General features: G+C 47.2%; 1 protein-coding gene across 1 annotated transcript; it reads right to left on the minus strand.

Annotated features, from left to right (window-relative positions):
* Positions 1 to 936: 936 nt before the first annotated feature.
* LOC149280500 (nuclear receptor subfamily 1 group I member 3-like) lies at positions 937 to 7,244 on the minus strand. Its single transcript, XM_089500487.1, has 8 exons — positions 7,003 to 7,244; positions 5,803 to 5,933; positions 3,791 to 3,984; positions 2,538 to 2,791; positions 2,111 to 2,247; positions 1,797 to 1,913; positions 1,428 to 1,533; positions 937 to 1,072 (listed from the first exon to the last, which is right to left on the minus strand). The coding sequence occupies exons 1-8, from the start codon at positions 7,242 to 7,244 to the stop codon at positions 937 to 939; spliced, it is 1,317 nt and encodes a 438-aa protein (XP_089356613.1).
* Between the last annotated feature and the right edge of the window lie 10,843 nt (positions 7,245 to 18,087).

Consider the following 18,087-nt stretch of genomic DNA (forward strand, 5'->3'; position numbering starts at 1 on the left):
CTGATTTACGGTATGTACAATGGCCCATACGACTATTGCATCGCATGCCCCTAGGGCAGACTAGGCATAGATAGTTCTGAGGGGTTCAACATCCCCCCACAAACTTTTGCCTAGGGAACACATATCCAACAATCCCTTTTTTGCAGTAAGAAGGTGCCATGAAGGCACTTACTGGAAGAAAGGAGATTTAGTCTAAAGCAGAGGAAAGGGTTTTTTACAGTAAGGGCAATACGGATGTAGAATTCTCTGCCTGCAGAGGTCGTTTCATCAGAGTCTGTACAGACGTTTAAACAACAGTTGGATGAATACAAAAATATAATATTCAGGGATATAATTTCTGGGGTCAAGAAGGATTCCCCCCCCCCCCCCAGTTTGTGCAGAATTGGAAAGAAACTGGGTTTTTTGCCTTCTTTTGGATCAACAGCAAGAAATAAACAGACATGGGAAAGGCTGAACTTGATGGACGCATGTCTTCTAACTATGTAACTATGATCATCGATACTTTGGTTGGTCACACAACATGTTACAAAATATATGTTGCCTTGTTAAACATGTGCAAGCCTGTTAAACATGGTATGTGTGTTGGGGGAAGCCTCGTAGAGCTTTGTCTAACTCTTACAGTGTCGATGGAATAAGATCATCAGTCACTCGGCGAGCGCTGTGCTTGATTTCGTCGCAGCTCTGGCCTGTATCCATCACTTTCGTGATGGCAGAAAACATGGGGTCCTTTATTCCTGTCCTCCGTTCAGAACCCTTACATCAGGTTTTCTTACAAAGAACGAGGACTTCCAAAGTGCAATCAAACAATGAGATGGGGTCAGGGCGAGTTCATCGTCTCCCTGAGTAACCCTTAGGAGGGACGGCTGCATCCTCATGCCCTTAGGCCGTCTCCTGTGCGTTTCAGCTTTATATTTCAGTATCGTTTTGCTTGTTTCTTCAGCAGAAAAACTCCTTCATGAGTGGGGTCATAGCCGTGGCATCCATGTCCTGGATGTGAAGCATTTGTCGGGTGTTCTCTTCGTTCAGGGTACGGAGTTCGGTCAGCAAGGACAAGAGTTTTGGATAGAGCAGCCTGTAGAAGAAGATATGTTTCTTGTCATAAAGAGTATTGGTTTTGGAACGTAGAGTTGCCCCATATTTCCCCCTCTAGTCTGCTGAGACCTTATTATTGCTTTTTTTGTGGTACATTAAAGAAGTGTGGTATTTGCATTAAACTGTCTCCTTGCAGGGGCAGGATTGGAAAAAAGTGGTAAATGGAGCTAAAAAGCATCATGTATTTAGCTCTCCCACGTCTCATTAAGTCTACATGCTTCGCAGAACAATTACCGGGATGCCATTGCTGCGGTTGCACACAAACATCGTTGGAGAAATGAATGTGCTTCAGAGGGTCAGCGTTCACCGTCAGGTGATCCAAGTCGAGCGCTTACCTGCCTTCCGGTAATGGATGATGGTAATCGATGTAGCATTTCAGCGTCAGGGCTATCTTTTCTTGGATTTCATCGATAATGCTGTGTTCCATAACGCCAGCACGGTCTGCAGACCAACAAGAGAGTGGTTTTCACTCAAATAAATAAATGTTTGGGTCGCCCGAACCCACATGTCCTTCAAGTCTTGAAACGTTTTGAATTGAGTAGATCCCTTATTTAAAATGCCAAAGAGGGAGAGCAAAGTAATAAAGCGAGGCGTTATACAGCAGGAGCCCAGAACCATTTAGATTTGTCCTTCAAATGCGCCAAGAGGTGGTCGATTTTGTACAGGCGTGAAAAGGTATTTTTGCAGTCTCTTTGTAATCTCACCTGGAGACAGGAGCGCCAGAGCTTCCATCAAAACATATTCCGCGTCGTGGAGATTCAGCTTCCGTAACGTGATGTGAAATTTCAGCAGCGGCTCTAGGTACAGTTTCTGGAAACCGCCTGGGTGTTGGAGAACAGAAGTGGGGTCTCAGTATGAAGCTTCCAACAATAAGGTGCTAGCAATGCAAGACAGATTTCCCCGTAGCTACGTTGTTTATAATAGAGCTGTTCTTATATGGTTTGGGGGATCCCAGATCTCCTCGACAGAACCCAAGCGAAACAGCCCTTTGCCCACCATAGAGACTTACTCACTGCACCATCCTCAATGCTCAACTTAATCTTCCCACATTCCCACTCGTTGGTTTCCAAATTGAAAACCCTGTTAAACTGGATTTGGCAGACCTCCATGGTGGATCCTTTTAAAAGGGAAATCTGGTCTTCTATTGGAAATGCTCTGTAGAGAAGAACAAAAAGGGGGATTCAATCTCCAGCATTTCTATGGAATCTTAGTATTGAAAATGTAAAATGCTACCTTCTATGATACGCCCATATGATGACCATTCTCCCCGAGGACCATTTATGGTTGATTCGGTAAGTGAAAATGGAATTTAATTCCATCTTTTTATATTTTAAAGTACCTGTTTTACCACTTACTGCCCACAGTTAAGTAGAACTTAATGTTTTAAAATATAGACCCACACTGTTTGTTTTTTTGGCAATTTGGCTATTGTGGTGTAGCCTCACCTGAAAGCAGGGATGGCTTTGGCAAATTTGATGACCTGCTTGATCATGAAAGTGCTAAGATCAGCAAAATGAGGCAACTCTTTGAAGACGCCTGCTTGGAAGACATGTTCCATTAGCTGCTGACCATTTGGAGACATGTCCATGTACGTCGGCTGGCTCTGGTTCGTAGACTCGTTGAAGCAATGCGGTGATACACACGGTGAATTGGAAACTGAAGAATTCTCCAGACTGAACTTCTGTATTTTCATCTGTGGCTGCAGAAGAGTAAAGAGATATTAAGGACATCGGCAAGACATGGCTGAGGAAAGTGTCCCTCATAATGGTCACCAGAAATGGCTGGAAAAGATGACTGATGACATCCTCTGCTTTGCTGGTGGGACACAAAGGCTGAAGAAGATGTCTAATGACTTATTTTTGTAATTAAGCAGGTATACCCTCATCAATGGATGCTTACTTGTCCATTATCAATGTAGTTGGCTACGGAGAGGAGGCACAGAATTAGATGAGACCAGTTGGATTCTTGACGGCACCTGTTTTGGTACGGGTTTTTTGCAAACGAAACCCTTTTCGGCATGTTAGTTGGAAATGGGAGCTGAGAAGAGTCAATAGCTGCACAGAAACCAGCGGGAATAAACACTTAAAACTATGTATATATTAAAAAATAAACATGACTTCAGTATGAAATTGTATTTTGGGTCCAAAATATTGCAGGCCAAAATTAAGTTATCCCAACTTTTGTGCTCGGAAAGGTCTTCTTCGCCAATAAACAGAGCTTGTTGTCTCTTGTTGAAATATAACATCTAAGCACTGGCCCCATGCCCTCTTTGTCAAGCCAACACACACTCGGTTAATATATAACGGTATCGAATGCGCCATAAATTATTGCGTTGGCATCGAGCTGCTGTGTGATTGGCTGACAGCCTCTCCGTGAACTAGATGACCACCTGGTTGTCTGCCAGTCACTTCAGGTGAAGGATTCTGCTTATCCAATTGAGCAACCGTTTACGACCAACATAAATCATAGAACACCAGGGTCAGCCGAGGAAAGGACGAGTGTTTTGTAACCATTATGCGGTGAGAACATTCTATGGACCTCTTCTTTAGGTTCTGATTGTTTGTGTGCAGTGGATGTTCTCGAGTTAGCCGAGCTGCTGTGCATCTGAAGCTGTTTGTTGTGGGCCTCCTAGGACAGAATAGACTCGAGACCACGTTTAGAGGGTATTCTTGTAGTCGTGCCACTTACATGTACTCACCCTATAATCCTTAAACTGCGAGAAAGATGTATCCAAGTGTTTGTTGTGGGCTTCGGTAAGAATGGAGATCAGCTGCTTCTGGTCGTCCGTCAGCGATCCAACTTCTACCACCGGCCGCGTCCTCTGCATGCGTTCCTGCTTTTTTCTCTTTCTAAGTTCGCGACGCATCAACAGAGCTTCTTCTGTCATTATCACTGGAAATAAAAAATGTAGTCATAACAGGGCATATAAAATGATTGTTGGTTGGGTAAAGCTTAATTACCATTATATATTTTACTTGATTTAGAGTAAGTACGGAGATTCTTTTTCTCTATCTTAAAAATAACCTGCGGACAATACTCCAAGATCTACGTGATGCTTGCCAATTGAGTGGGTGGTGAATTAGCCAACCGCTCCATGTCACAGGTTCATGAATTCCTCTGTTTGTATAATGGTTCAAAGAGCGAGCATTTGCAGGGTAGTAGAATGATGTACCGTAAATATTATGACTCCATGTGGATGACCATTCTTGTGTCATATTGCCCATAGAACTTCACTATGGGTCAGCAGTGGACACCTGCAATTTAATATTCATTTAGGAGAAGTGGATGGAGAGTGGCCCTCCACACCACCATTGGGAGGTCGAAGGATTGACCTTGAAGTCCAACAGTTGCCTTCCGTGCCACTGATTCCCAGGAATCTTATGAAAGATTATTGAAAATAAATGACCAAAATGTTTGTTTTGTATGGTGGAGTTCTAACACACATAACCCTAGACATCTAATCACCACCATTCTCGAATCTCTGCTGAGGGGCCGATCAGTCCGGGGGCAACTCAACCTCACGTGGCCATACTTGCCATGGTGCAGTATCCTAATTCAGCCCGAAGTGTGTTTATTAGCTGCGATGTTGCCTCCAACCAGCTGTGATATTTCCCTCCTCCACACAATATCTGATGGGCTTACGTGATTTATTCCAGAGCTGCACATTTATGGCTCTTCCAAAGGTCATGGTAAGCCCGAGGAACCTGACCGCAACTCTTCAATTCCCCTTCTCTGCAACATCGAAGGGCTCGCCGATGTCTCTCTGTGAGCACTGTGTACGTGCGTTGGCACGGTGCCCTCGGTATAGAGTCTCTTCTCGTGGCCCTGATGGCACGGGTAGTTAGGGCAAAAGGTTTTAAGAATTTGGTTGCTCAAGAGGATACTTTTGTACAACATTTTCACTCATGTAATTTTTCACCTGCATAATATTGAAGCACAGGGTGCATTTCTTTTGTGTGCGATAAACTGGGATTGATTCAGTTTTATGACGGCTATCGAATTAATTTAAAATCGAATGGGTACGTAATGGCTACCCTTTCTCGACTGATTATAATTTTATATATTTTATATATGGCATGGGTGGCTAACCGCCCAATCTTCTCACGTGCCCCCGCGTCTTGCAGTTCCTCTGGGTTTCCTCCAGGACATACGTGGGGCCAAGAGGTGGACATTGATGGTTTCCGCCTGTCTGCGTGTTGAGCGGAATGTCCTTCTGGTTACATTAATCCTCGGCGTGGCTTTTATTGAAAGAGCTTCAAAGGAATCGCGTCTGTAAACACTGGTGGGGAAGGCGGCGGGAGGCTAGGGTATTTATAGACGGTCCCCTGAAGCTGTGCACACGGCATGGATCAAACCGCGCGCTGCCAAATCAGTGCATTAACGTGAGAGCATCCCACAGGACAATTAACCTGCCACCATTGGCCAGAGCGGGAGCCGGCAGCAAAGGCTTCTGGGAGCTCGACACGGGATTATTATCTCTCTACTGCAATCAATACGGTTGCCTGCCTCTAATGCATTCTGGCCTTTGTTGGAGGCCAAAGAGTGATGGAAAGAGGGGGGAGGAAGAGGCATGACTCCGGCAATTAGTAATGGCTTTAGGTTCAGGGGCTGCATGGACCCGCGCTACATTAAAAAACACTTATGGTCTAATAGGGTCATGTTATTGTTACAAAGTAACGGCAGGGGTGCGAGTGACGGCACACAGCTTACTGTCGGTCCTCATGCCCACGTCCAGGCACTTCTGGAGTCGGCACGCCTGGCATCTCCGCCGCTTGGCCTTGGTGATGGGGCAGGTCCGGGTGAACGGGCAGGTAAAGTGTAGTCCTTTGCTGATTGAACGTCTGAGGAGCGGAGGGAAAGGAGACAATTAGTGTCCTTAGTTACCCTTTATAACACGGGTAAACCTCTTGGCTTTTTCTAGGAGGCAGAATGTGTTATTGGCACCAGTTAAAAATAATGTGTCTTTATTCCATAAAAACCTCTTTGTGGACGGACTTGTAACGTGTGATCTCCCACTATGTATATCACGAGCTATAAGAGCATTGGGACCGCTCCGTGTAGCCTTATTCTGGCTGATCCAGAGAGGGGAGATGGCGGTGGCTGCGTGGTTGATGCCGCGGGTATGCAGGCACGGAATCTCCGCTATAAGAAATGCCCGTTAAAAAAACAGAGAGTCTTCCCTTTATTACAGCAAAGTCCTGCGAGGGAAAAGAGCTCTCTTACTCCTGGTCTTACCTTCCCTGTCGATTCCTGTTTCAATCTCTGCTGTCTGCCCCCTTCCCTGTCTGTCTGTCTCTCTTACATTGTCTCCATGTCTGTCACTCTTTCCTGGTATTTTTCCCCACCCCCCCTCTCCCTGTCTCCCCGCCTTTCTCCCCTATCTACCCCCTCTCCCTGTCTCTAACCCCCTCTCTGACCCTATCTCTGTAACGCACCCTCTCACCCCCCTTGTGTCTCTCTCCAGTCCCGTTTCCCCTCCTCCCCCTCTCTTCCCTGCGCGTCTCTCGCCTCTCTGCATCTTTTTCCTGTTTTATCCTTTATTTGAGGCTCTTTGCCGCAGGGAGCTTCTCCCCAGCATCCCAAAGGAAGAGGTCGGATTCCTCCCGTCTGTCCCCCCTCCGGTACAGCTCTCCGGCTGCGACTATTAATGCAGTGATTTCCTCGCTTCTATTTTCTATCCTCAGAAGACCCCAATACAGCTGCCTCCTTTACCCCTGCAGAGCAATAAGCACTTTATTTACCCCCGCAGAGCCCTGGGCTGCCTGCTTTCCTCCTGCAAATCATTAAATAATGTTTAAATGTCAAATACCGCGATCTATTGTATGAAGACAGTCTGATGAGCAGGGGTACTATGTTCCTTATCGAGTCCCCCGATGTTTCTGGACCCGTATTGTTCCGCAGTGCTCTCACCTGAAGAAGCCCTTGCACCCCTCGCAGGTCAGGACATGGAAGTGGTAGCCGTTGGCTTTGTCCCCACAAACCGCGCACAATTTATCTTTCTCGGGCTCGTTGTCTTCGCTCTCGTTGGTCGCGACGCTCTGCACCGACGTCCCCAGAGATCCGCAGCTGCTGTTGCTGTCTTCAAACAAGGGGTACGTGGACGGGCTCCAGTCGACGTGGACGATGGATAAATCTATCTGTTCGCCGTTCATTCCAACAGGTCACCCACTGGAAAGAGAGAGAAGCCTCATATCAACCATGCCGTCCCCACCAAAAACCCCACTACTCCCAGGACAAGGGGTGGAAAAATCCCCAACTTTGGCCACCTACGAAGCTGGAGTCCTTTAGGTGATGACGTTACCCCCGTGACCTGTATTTCTGTGGAACGTTAAAATCTGTTGGAATTACTAGAGAATGGTAAAAACTCAAGAACCTTTGAAGGCTCTGGAAGCGGCCATCTTGGCTTCTAGGCAAACCTCGCAAGAGGCATATGGCTTGTTACCATTTCTTGAAAAGCAATGGTTATTTCGACCTTGATGAGAAAACATTCATCCAAAAGAATACTTTGATTGAATACACCGTGTTCCCCCCCCCGCACGGAAAAACACAGACCTCTGACCTTTGATTTGTTCAGCAGAGTGGTTTAGACATTGCCTAATCGCGGGTCGAACTGCAGGTTACGTGGGAGGTTATTACTATTATTTATTGTTTTATATAGCGCCATCAAATTCTGTAGCGCTGTACAACGTCAGGCCCCCAAACACTGCTGGTTTACACCGTTTGCCTCCCCACCGGCCCATTGTGAAAAGATATAGAAACATTGCAGTATTTATTAGTATAACTTTCAGTTCTTATGCAATTTTAAACACCGCTGAACCCTTCCCAGAGGCATCTGCTGGCTCTACCCAATTTCCTAGGTCATCCAAATTTAACCCTTTCCTAAATTAGGGGGTCAGTCAGGCCCTCTATGGAAGGGGAAATATTTGCGTAACGGAATGTACCAAAGTGGGATGATTATGCGGTCATGAATGGGTTTTGGAACCCAGAATACATTGTGAAAGTGTCAAATATTGTAATTCTCCCAGGATATACGAACCCAAAATGTAAAAAATTTGCTGCTTGTGATACTAATCAACACAGGAGTAAAGATGCTGTTCCACTCGCACTCTCCAGCATGTTAGGGGAGTAAACTTTGGAAGACCTGTCACTGTATTCCTTCATCTGAAGATTTCCAACAAATAAAAACCCTGAAACCGTTTAGAAGCTTTGTCGGTGTCTATGGCAACAACCCCTGAGGGCCAGCATTTGTGTCACATGACAATTAAGTGTTCCTGGGAAAAATATAAACGGAGCAAAATTTCATGAATACGAAATTGTTCACGAGAAGGAATGATCATTCTAATCCGTCATCTACTTATAAAAGTAATGCATTGGGCAGATTAAGTGAAAGAATGCATTGGAGTCTTTTGTCAACCCTCACTTCGATTGTCTATGATTCATTTTCCTCGTCCCTTCCTACCACCTCATCAGGAAGTTCATTCCATATACGCACCATTCATTCGCACTGCAAAACTTCAAAGAAGAGCTTTTTTTTTTTTCTTTTCTTTTTACTGATCTTTGTTCTGTGAAAGGTACACGTCTCAATTTTAAACCTGTTCTCCTAACCCTGCTTCCATTATTTGATCATCCCAATCTCGATTAGAGAGAATCAAATCTGATAACAAGACTTTGCGTCGCGTGAACTCTCTGTACCCTTGGAGTGCCTGGTATTTGAGGAACATCTTGTGCTGATGGCTTTACCCGGGTGACCATTATCAGCAAGACGGGTTCAATGAATGACGTATGTTGGAGCCAGATAGACTTTCTGCATGCTGGCATCGTGCAACGTTCCCATAGCTCTGCCAGGCGGGCTTCACCAAACCCATTTGGTCCAAGGTCCACTAATAGACTCAACCAAGTGGGTATTTTCATGTCATCGATTGTAGCAGATTGTTTTCACACTTAATTCTCAAAAAGTAGTTGTAAAATCCCAGCAAGATACAAGGTTTCAATAAAAATGAGTAGCTCCCCTCTTAAATTCAACGTGGTCTTGAAGGATAAATGCCTCAAGTTTTTAGAACCTCATCTATGGAGACATCTCCTCTCTCCAAGGTGGCTCCAAGTCTCGGCGTAAGGGTGAAACTCGGCTAAACTAATTTTTTAAAGTGGGGGCTTAGTAAGGGCTAGAGGCTGAGTCACATTTTTTGTCCCTTAGTATTGTTTTGCTAGAAATGGCGCCATACCAAAGACTCGGCCCTCATGAAGAACCGTGTTTGTTTACAAAGCCCACATTGTTGGTTTGGAGTCTGTCTCTGAAACAGGAATTCCTAGTAGAGCCACCATTGTCACCAGTCTATTGTGATGCCTCTTGGCCTCTTACACAATGACCCTCGGATGATCCTGGTGTCTATCTTTGTCTGAGAATGTTCAGCGGGTCAACGAGTTTTTGACACGGAAGGCCCTACAGAATTGTTGTTACTTTGTAACTCTCGCAGGTCCTAATGGAATGAGAACTTTCGTAATCGGAACAGAGGAGAAACGCTCTCAAAAATTAAGCTGCCACCGAAAACACCATATCTGTCCTGATCAAGAATAAAGTCGAACTTACTTGGCCCTCAAGTAATTATGACGACCTGCATGCTAAAGACTAATCTAAAGATTTTTAGGCTAAATGATGACTTTAAGGTGGGATCCGTGAACTTGGGAAAAAGCTGGAGAAATCCTGAAAATTGGCCGCCTATTTCAGGAACATTTTTGAAAACATTCCACCAGTTTCAGAGATAAATTAATTTTTTTTTTAAATATATATATATGTGGAAGAGCTGGTGGCTGACTGAAAAATGTGTGCAAAAATTGCAAAAAATGATTGCATGACCTATTTCAAAAAAAAAATTGTAACATCGGCTCGAGCTCCTGTGATAAATAAAACGTAAGTTCTTGTAAGTGACGAACAACTTTCTGCCGTGTTACGAGTTGGGCTAGTCATGGCTGTGGAGGATTGTGAGGGATGTAGTCGATTCACCGTCTACTGCTGCTTTGTAGTAGGACCAAGGCACGGGAACGAGTAATCTTGATAGTTAACGCAGCTTAGTAGATCGCTCCCGCTTTGTGCGGCAAGGTTATGTAACCCGTTGCTTATCGCGTGTTTTACAACCCAACCTATTCTTATCCGTAGGGCAAAGATCACGTTCCTGTAAACCGACCCTCCTGCCGTCTCAAGACCCGCAAATGTTTTCAGCTGGTTTTATGAAACGTCATCAGCACGCGTAGAGCGAAGCCTTCGAAGTTTGTACGTGTCGGGAAACGTCTCAATGTGCTGTGGCAGCAAAAAATACAGCAGCTAGGGGCCGTTCGCACCGCGACTACTTGTATGAAACGATATAAGCACCGACGTGACCGATGATGACCCGCCACGGACAATCAATGTCAACTCTTATAAAATGTTATCTTTTTCCCCAATTTTTTAATACTTTGCATGCCCATTTGGTATTTATCCTTACATCCTAAAGGACCATAGGGGATTAGTCCGAGGGAAACAAAAAGGAAATTTGATCTTCTGAAAGAAGATTGGATAAAGCGACCCATCAGCGGAGGTGGTAAAGTCCATTTCCCCCCCCAAAAGGGATATCGGATACGCCGTCGGCTTGCTAGCAGTCCCAGCCAGAAATACACTCTAGTGATCTGGTACCTTAAATACTGGGAGTCCCAGCAGCCTTCAACTACCTTGATGCTTAACCTCACGGGGAAAGAGGACAATAGCAGGAGAAGACTCTACAAAGCCGTCCAGCACCAGGACAGGTCCTACATGATATCATTCAGTCAAGGAGATAGCTAATTCCTTCGCCTCTGCATCATCACATTACCGACCAACCCAGATGCTGCCGGCCTTATAGAGTCCCTCTCATTGGCCAGCTTTATATCTCTGGATTTATGTTACATAATAAAATCCAGATTTCAGCCCCAGGATAGAAAATTGAATGTTTAGCCCCCGGAGAGTAGGGAAATGTTCCAAGTGGTTAACGAGGCTTTTGCACGACATGTTTTATTAAAGACAGTTTGGGTAAAAATAGCCCTTTCGTTTCTGGGAATTCAAGGCTTGAGGGCAAATCTTCGTGAAGGCTGAGGGTGTAAATATAACCGAGGCGTTCTGCCCGTACGGTCACTTAGAACACTCTTGTATTCTTTCGTCTTGAAAATAGGTGGTCGCAATCCCTAAACAAAGGATAACGATGCATGACCAGAGCTACGCGCGCCTATCGTCTCCAAAGCATTGGGTCAACCTGAATATTTATTCAACACCAAAATCCACAATGCACTAGGTGAGCACCCGCTGGCACATCTAAGGCAGCAGTGGGCCCGGCGGTGGATGTTTGTGAGACCCTTTTTTTGTTCTTGACGCTCAGCCTGTGTGCCGATCAATGTAGGGTTGGCCTAGGGCTAGTAGACCTTGCCCCGGGGTAACCTGTGAAGTACGGGGTGCATACGGTACATTTAGTCAATGCCCATTAAAAAGTCTCTAGTCCTGCAACCAGTCCTTAAGGTGTCATCACTGGGAGACAACATGGCCAAGATTTCAACTCCATCCCATCACATAGAGGTCCACGCAGGTTCCTGGAGCCCATGGTCCCGTTCGGGCGACTGTCTGTGCATCCTGGCTACGAGCTCTTGTTCTCAAAGATCCTGATAATGTCTGCCATGCTGGCTTTAATGCCCAACTCCGCAGTTGTATACTTTTAGACCATCTAAAATCAGGTCTTATGTCTGGGATGCCCCCGTAAATACACAAGTCGCAGTCCTGCTGGATCAAAGCTCAATAGGGTAACATTTAAAGGGACCCCATGTCTTTGCACAGCTTTGAGTATTGGGGGACAGCAGTGCTGGGTCCCCCCCCCTGACGCAATGAGCAGATCAGGCAACAGTGTAGCAATCTACCCCTGGGCCGAAGCGTATGCCGTCGTCTGATACTTCCCATTGTGAGTGGAAGACCCCCGTGTTATTGCGTGAAATTACCTTCTTGCCGCAGGAACCGGATCACCAATTCTCCCCGCTTTCCAGAATCCCGCAGACTTTGGATGCAGCCGGCGGGTAGAAACGTTGCCGGATACGTTCCCGTCACTTTGAATCCCCCCCCCCAAAAAAAGCAGCACTATTAACCCGCAATGGCTTAACCCTCGCTCTGTGTCCTCGCTCTACGTCCAGTAGACTGCAAGGAAAGTTAAGATTCGTCTAACACAGCGGGGGGGGCAGGTGAAAAAAAAAAGGTGTTACCCTCCACGCAATGAGAATGAAGTCAAACCTGCCCGTCCCGTCTGTACAGAACACACTGTACCTGCTACGGTATTGGCTGGGGCACCTGATCACCCCCCCCCCCGCATAGTACCTCCCCACCTGTACGCATGATAAACACGACACTCATGATCGGTAGTGGCCCAAAGCACCGTGGGAAATGTAGTGTTAACTTATTCTTTTAGAATTATCTTTGGAAGCTGGCCAAGGGAGGCCAAAGGTGGAAAGTCAAACACCCGCCGTAAACGCAGAGAAATACTTTGTAACCTCGTTAATGTTAGAATTTCCTGTTACCGAAGATAGACAGCGGCTGCAGAGAATTCAAAGAGGGTGGAAAAGGGCAGAATGGCCTCCCAGCAGAGGCGGTATGGGAGAAGACGTTCCAATAGCATACGAGGAATGCTAAACCTTAATTCATGTGTTTTGGGGGTATTTGGAGAGGGACTGAGTACAGTTAGAGGAGGTTATTAACCAAACTGAGATTGATATTAAAGCCAAGGTGAGCAAACCGACATACGACGTTGCTTTCCAGCTGTTGGCCAGGTCCTGACGTGGACCTCCATGCTCTTTCTGTGGTCCGAAGCAAGGGTGGGCAGCAGGGGCTTTAAATGGTGGGTGTTCCTTATAGCTGCCCTTCAAGATCGAGCCCCGGGAAAGTGCGATCATTGTGTGGGACCTCGGGGAAGTCAGGATCTTCTTAAGTCAGACTTCATGACCTAATCGGTAGGTGGTGACATCGTAGGTTTGGAAGACATTTGAAGACATTCTAGGTGACCTCATGCCCTTCACAATAAAATAATGAGGTGTAGACACCATATTCGGTTATTTATAACACGCAGGCAGATCCCGTGCTGCCGTGCGAGGAATGATACGTTATTATACGGCGCCAGGTACTTGTGCACGTTGACTCAGGAGCGCACGCACGCCGGCACAGGTGGGCTGAGAGCCGATTATGTGGGATAAGCGTGCCTGGTGTCTAGGCCTGGAGGTTTAACGAGAAGTGTTGGTTTATTGGTTCATTTAATCCTCGCTCTCCCAAATTAGCCTTTAAATCCTCAATCTGCTCACCCGGCTTCTCGCTTCTTTTAATTAGGAACACAATTAATGAACGTCGGTGTCGGAGCCCACGCTAGAATCGCGCATGGCCCTTATGGACGGGATACCGCAGTGCTCTGTGCACATGCAAAAAAAAATAGAGTGGGGCTTGGAGTCATTGGGGAGAGGGGTCCAGTGATTTATGAGCAATTACCTATCTACAGGAAGACTTGTGAATGCTGGGAACAGCCTTCCAGCAGAGGTGGCACATGCTAATGAAACGAGAGGTTCTGTGAATGCTTGGGATGAACACACTTCAGCCCTGGATATTGATGATACTGCAGTCCCTCACTAGGGGGCAGTAGCAGAATTGGGCCCTTTGTCTCGGGTCCACCATTGATCTTGGGTCTTGCTGGACTGAGGTCCATAAGTGGCAGCAGAAGGTGTCTCCAGACCTCTCAGCCAACTGCCCCTTCTGCCTTAACACGCAGCCTTCTGCCCCTGAGAAACCTACGGCCCATGGCTTGTGAAGGGTTAACGTCGATCACCCAAGAATAGCAGCGATGTTGCCGGCGCCTCGGATGAGTCGGGCCCCTGGGGGCCGGAAGGATCCTCGGGGTAACGGCTCTACTTGTGAACTGACAGCGGATTTAATACCCGTCAAAAGCTTCCGCTTTACCTTTGGGCCAAAATAAAGACCAAACCGAGTGTGAAATGTGTCGGCTTTCCGGCGGTCTGCTCTGCAACGTCTCATAAACCCGATGAGTCCCGACGGACGAGTGCTTGAATAGTTCCCGCGGAGGAGAGAAAGGGTTAAAATAAACTGGAATTTCTCATCACGTCAAAGAATGAAAGCAGTTCGTAGACTTCCCATTTTGGAACAGAATGCCCGGTGCCTCCCAAGTGTCCCAGTTTAGTGTGGCCAGTCCCTCTATGCAGATATGACCTAACGATACGTATATACAAACTCACCAGCATTTATAGAAATATTTCTGTTGGGGGGTACCCCTGGATTTGCTGTTACGTCCGTATGTCTATCCCATACATGTTTAAATCCCCTTACTGTATTACCCACTACCACTTCTGCTGGGAGGCTGTTCTACCTATCTACTGCATTATGACCTGCTGTTCTAACATTTCTCTTATTTGAAGACTGGAAGGAGGGTTTACTTTACAGAGAAAGTAGTGGGTTTGTGGGACAGCCTCCAAGCAAAAGAGGCGGACATCAAAACAAGGAAAATAAAAGATGATCTCTTCCCTATTTAACCTCCCTTTTCCATCCTCCCACCGCGGTCTCTCCACCCCACCTAACCCCTTCTTCTGGTCCCTCCATGCTTGCAACTTGCCCTCCCTCTCCCCGTTATATCCACCCCAGCCTCGCTCCGGTTCCCCTCCCTCTTTTTCCTTTTTATTATTTCAATTCCTTCTCTACACCTTTTTTTTCCCTCCCCCCTTTTTTTCCTCCCCCTTCTCCATTCCTTTCATCCGTTCTGCCTTAATCCCCGGCGCACGCGTTGTATTTTCCGTTGTATTCCTTCCGTATTTATGTTCGACTCTGCGAGTGACGGCAATTTAAAGTGACAAGAGACGGGGAGGAAAAAAAACCACACGCACAAAACACACAAAATGTCTTTAATCAACATCAAATCTGTAGCCTCTCGTTCCCCGGGAGAAAGAAACATGGCTTCCCGCCAGATGCGGACTCTGACAATCCAGCTGTTATAATCCCCCGTGTGATCATCAACAGAGCACGCCGTGCGACCCTTTCAGTGCCAGCGGCGGCCCTCCCCGAACCAACTTACCCAACCAGAATAGATCGTCAGCTCACCGGACTCTGTAAGAACTTTGTCTTCGACCTACCTTTTCATTTTGGATTCATTAGCATTTTTTTTATCTGATTTACTGTAGACTTGGTAAAATTCACTTCATTTTTACACAATTTGGGGAAATATCGGTTCCTGTTTTCAGAACGCGGCCGTTTTTGTGTTGGCGAAAAAGACGACAAACTTTTTTTTTTTTTTTTTCATAAAGTGTGCAATTTCCTGCCATCTCCGGCGTCGAGAGTAAAAGTATAGATCGCAAGCTCTTGCGATCACCGCTCAGTAGCAAGCCATCCTTTCCTCCAGCAGACGGAGGGTTAACAGTTTTGGGAAAAAAAAAAGGGTTTCCATTCACTAAACGAGCGCCGCGCACCCTTTTTTGGAAATGCAGTAAACGGACTAGGAGGATCCCATTGGCTGCCAAGAGCTGCCACTCAAAGCCCCGGCTCCCTGGGGAATCTATATATATACGTGCGTGCGCGTACGAGAGCGGACACCGGCGGAGCATCCTCTCGCAGAGCAGTCCAGCTGTGCACAGGGTCACCATGAGCGAGGTGAGCCTTCCGTTGGTGTGTCGGTGTGGTCGGTGTGTGGTGTGTGTGTGTGTGTAGTGTGTGTGTGTGTGTGTAGTGTGTGTCGTGTGTATGTGTGTCGGCTCGGAGGGGGATACGTTGTAAGTTCCGCTTGGCATTCCGCTCACATTATGTTGCAGTGTTTGTTACAATGTGTCTGAGATCCTCCAGCGACACGCTGGGGCTGCCGCAAACACAAGGGTGTCTGACGACAGACCGGCTTCGATCCCATGAGCCGCGCAGCCGGGGCTCCTAAAGTATTACCCCTGACAGGCAACTTTGTGTCCTTTTTGATGCTGGTCTCCTTTTCTTGGCTCTTTAAGAAAGGAAGGCAGCATCGGAAGTCTTCTGTCGGGCTCCTCGAGATGTGAGGAATGAGCCCCGCTGATGGGAGTTGGAGGGGTGAGGAGCTGTATGTGGTAGGGGGTACCTAGAGGGAAGGTGAAAGGGCTAAGGTGTGGGAAAAGGTGAAGGAGGCGGCGGGGTAAGAGGGGTAACATGGGGGGTATCTAGAAAGGGTTCAAGAAGGAGCACCTTGCTTGGGGGAATCAGAGAGACCCCAGAGAGATGTACTTTGGGGGTTCTTGATAAGAGAGGATCACCCTTATATAGAATGCTAAGAGAGTGCTCTGGGGGTCCCTCTGTATTACACACAATGACAGCGCTGCTTCCCCCATAGACTGTGGACCTGTGCGCATGGATCAGGTGTGATGCACGCTCGGCCACCTGCTCGCGGTGCAGGGTTAGTATGCTAATTGTTGCGGCTCTGTTTGCGGATATTTGCACCAAATCCAGAAGATCGTTCCTCGAGAGTCCGCGCAGGGAGGGGGCGCGTTCCGCACGGCGATGGGATGATCTCACCATTGGTTGTAGGAATTTGTGGTTTTACCCAAAGCGACCCAGAATTATACCCTTTGATGTTGTGCTGAGCGTTTTCCCCAGACTCAGCTCACAGAGAGTTTATTGGGGATTTGTGTTTTATCCTACACTGGCAGACTGTAAGCTCCTTGGGACAGGGTCTGCCATTATACCGCTAGACTGTAAGCTCCTTGGGACAGGGTCTGCCATTATACCGCTAGACTGTAAGCTCCTTGGGACAGGGTCTGCCATTATACCGCTAGACTGTAAGCTCCTTGGGACAGGGTCTGCCATTATACCGCTAGACTGTAAGCTCCTTGGGACAGGGTCTGCCATTATACCGCTAGACTGTAAGCTCCTTGGGACAGGGTCTCCCATTATAACGCTAGACTGTAAGCTCCTTGGGAGAGGGTCGGTCATTATACCGCTAGACTGTAAGCTCCTTGGGTCAGGGTCTGTCATTATACCGCTAGACTGTAAGCTCTTTGGGACAGGGTCTTTCCATTACACCGCTAGACTGTAAGCTCCTTGGGACAGGGTCTGTCATTATACCGCTAGACTATAAGCTCCTTGGGACAGGGTCTGCCATTATACCGCTAGACTGTAAGTTCCTTGGGAGAGGGTCTGCCATTATACCGCTAGACTGTAAGCTCCTTGGGACAGGGTCTACCATTATACCGCTAGACTGTAAGCTCCTTGGGACAGGGTCTGCCATTATACCGCCAGACTGTAAGCTCCTTGGGACAGGGTCTGCCATTATACCGCTAGACTGTAAGCTCTTTGGGACAGGGTCTCCCATTATACCGCTAGACTGTAAGCTCCTTGGGACAGGGTCTGTCATTATACCGCTAGACTGTAAGCTCTTTGGGACAGGGTCTCCCATTATACCGCTAGACTGTAAGCTCCTTGGGACAGGGTCTGTCATTATACCGCTAGACTGTAAGCTCCTTGGGACAGGGTCTGCCATTATACCGCTAGACTGTAAGCTCCTTGGGACAGGGTCTCCCATTATACCGCTAGACTGTAAGCTCCTGGGGGCAGGGTCTCCCATTATACCGCTAGACTGTAAGCTCCTTGGGAGTGTCCCATTAAACATGTAGATTGTGAGCTCTTTGGGAGAGGCTCTGCATTCCATGTTCTCGTACCATCCTCGCCGCTCCTTCTTAAGAATGAAGCCCTGGAGATTCTGTAAAAGCCCAAAGCCGACCTCCGTGCTACAAAAGAAAATCTTATATAACGTTAAGTGCCTGTAAACCGCGAGCCGATGAATAATTGAGCGCGATAGAGACGGATTCCCAGAGACGGTGGAATCTCCCTCCCAAACACAGGGGCCGGACCCCCCCGACATCCGAAACTCCATCAAGCTGCCTTCCACTAAAAAGGTTCAAGTTGATTTGCCCTGTCGGGGGCCGAGGGGTGCGATCCACAGTCAGTGGCTTAATCCT

Source organism: Sceloporus occidentalis, unplaced genomic scaffold (genome assembly GCF_023333645.1).
Source record: "Sceloporus occidentalis isolate IW3139 unplaced genomic scaffold, rSceOcc1.0.p SCAF_155, whole genome shotgun sequence".
Lineage (NCBI taxonomy): Eukaryota > Metazoa > Chordata > Lepidosauria > Squamata > Phrynosomatidae > Sceloporus > Sceloporus occidentalis.

Coding starts and splice junctions, on each gene's coding strand:
- LOC149280500 (XM_089500487.1), bottom strand. CDS start 7,244: ATGAACGGCGAACAGATAGATTTATCCATCGTCCACGTCGACTGGAGC. Junction 2,792..3,790: donor CGCAGTTTAAGGATTATAGG/GTGAGTACATGT, acceptor ACTCTTCTGCAG/CCACAGATGAAAATACAGAA. Junction 1,073..1,427: donor CATCCATTACCGGAAGGCAG/GTAAGCGCTCGA, acceptor CTTCTTCTACAG/GCTGCTCTATCCAAAACTCT.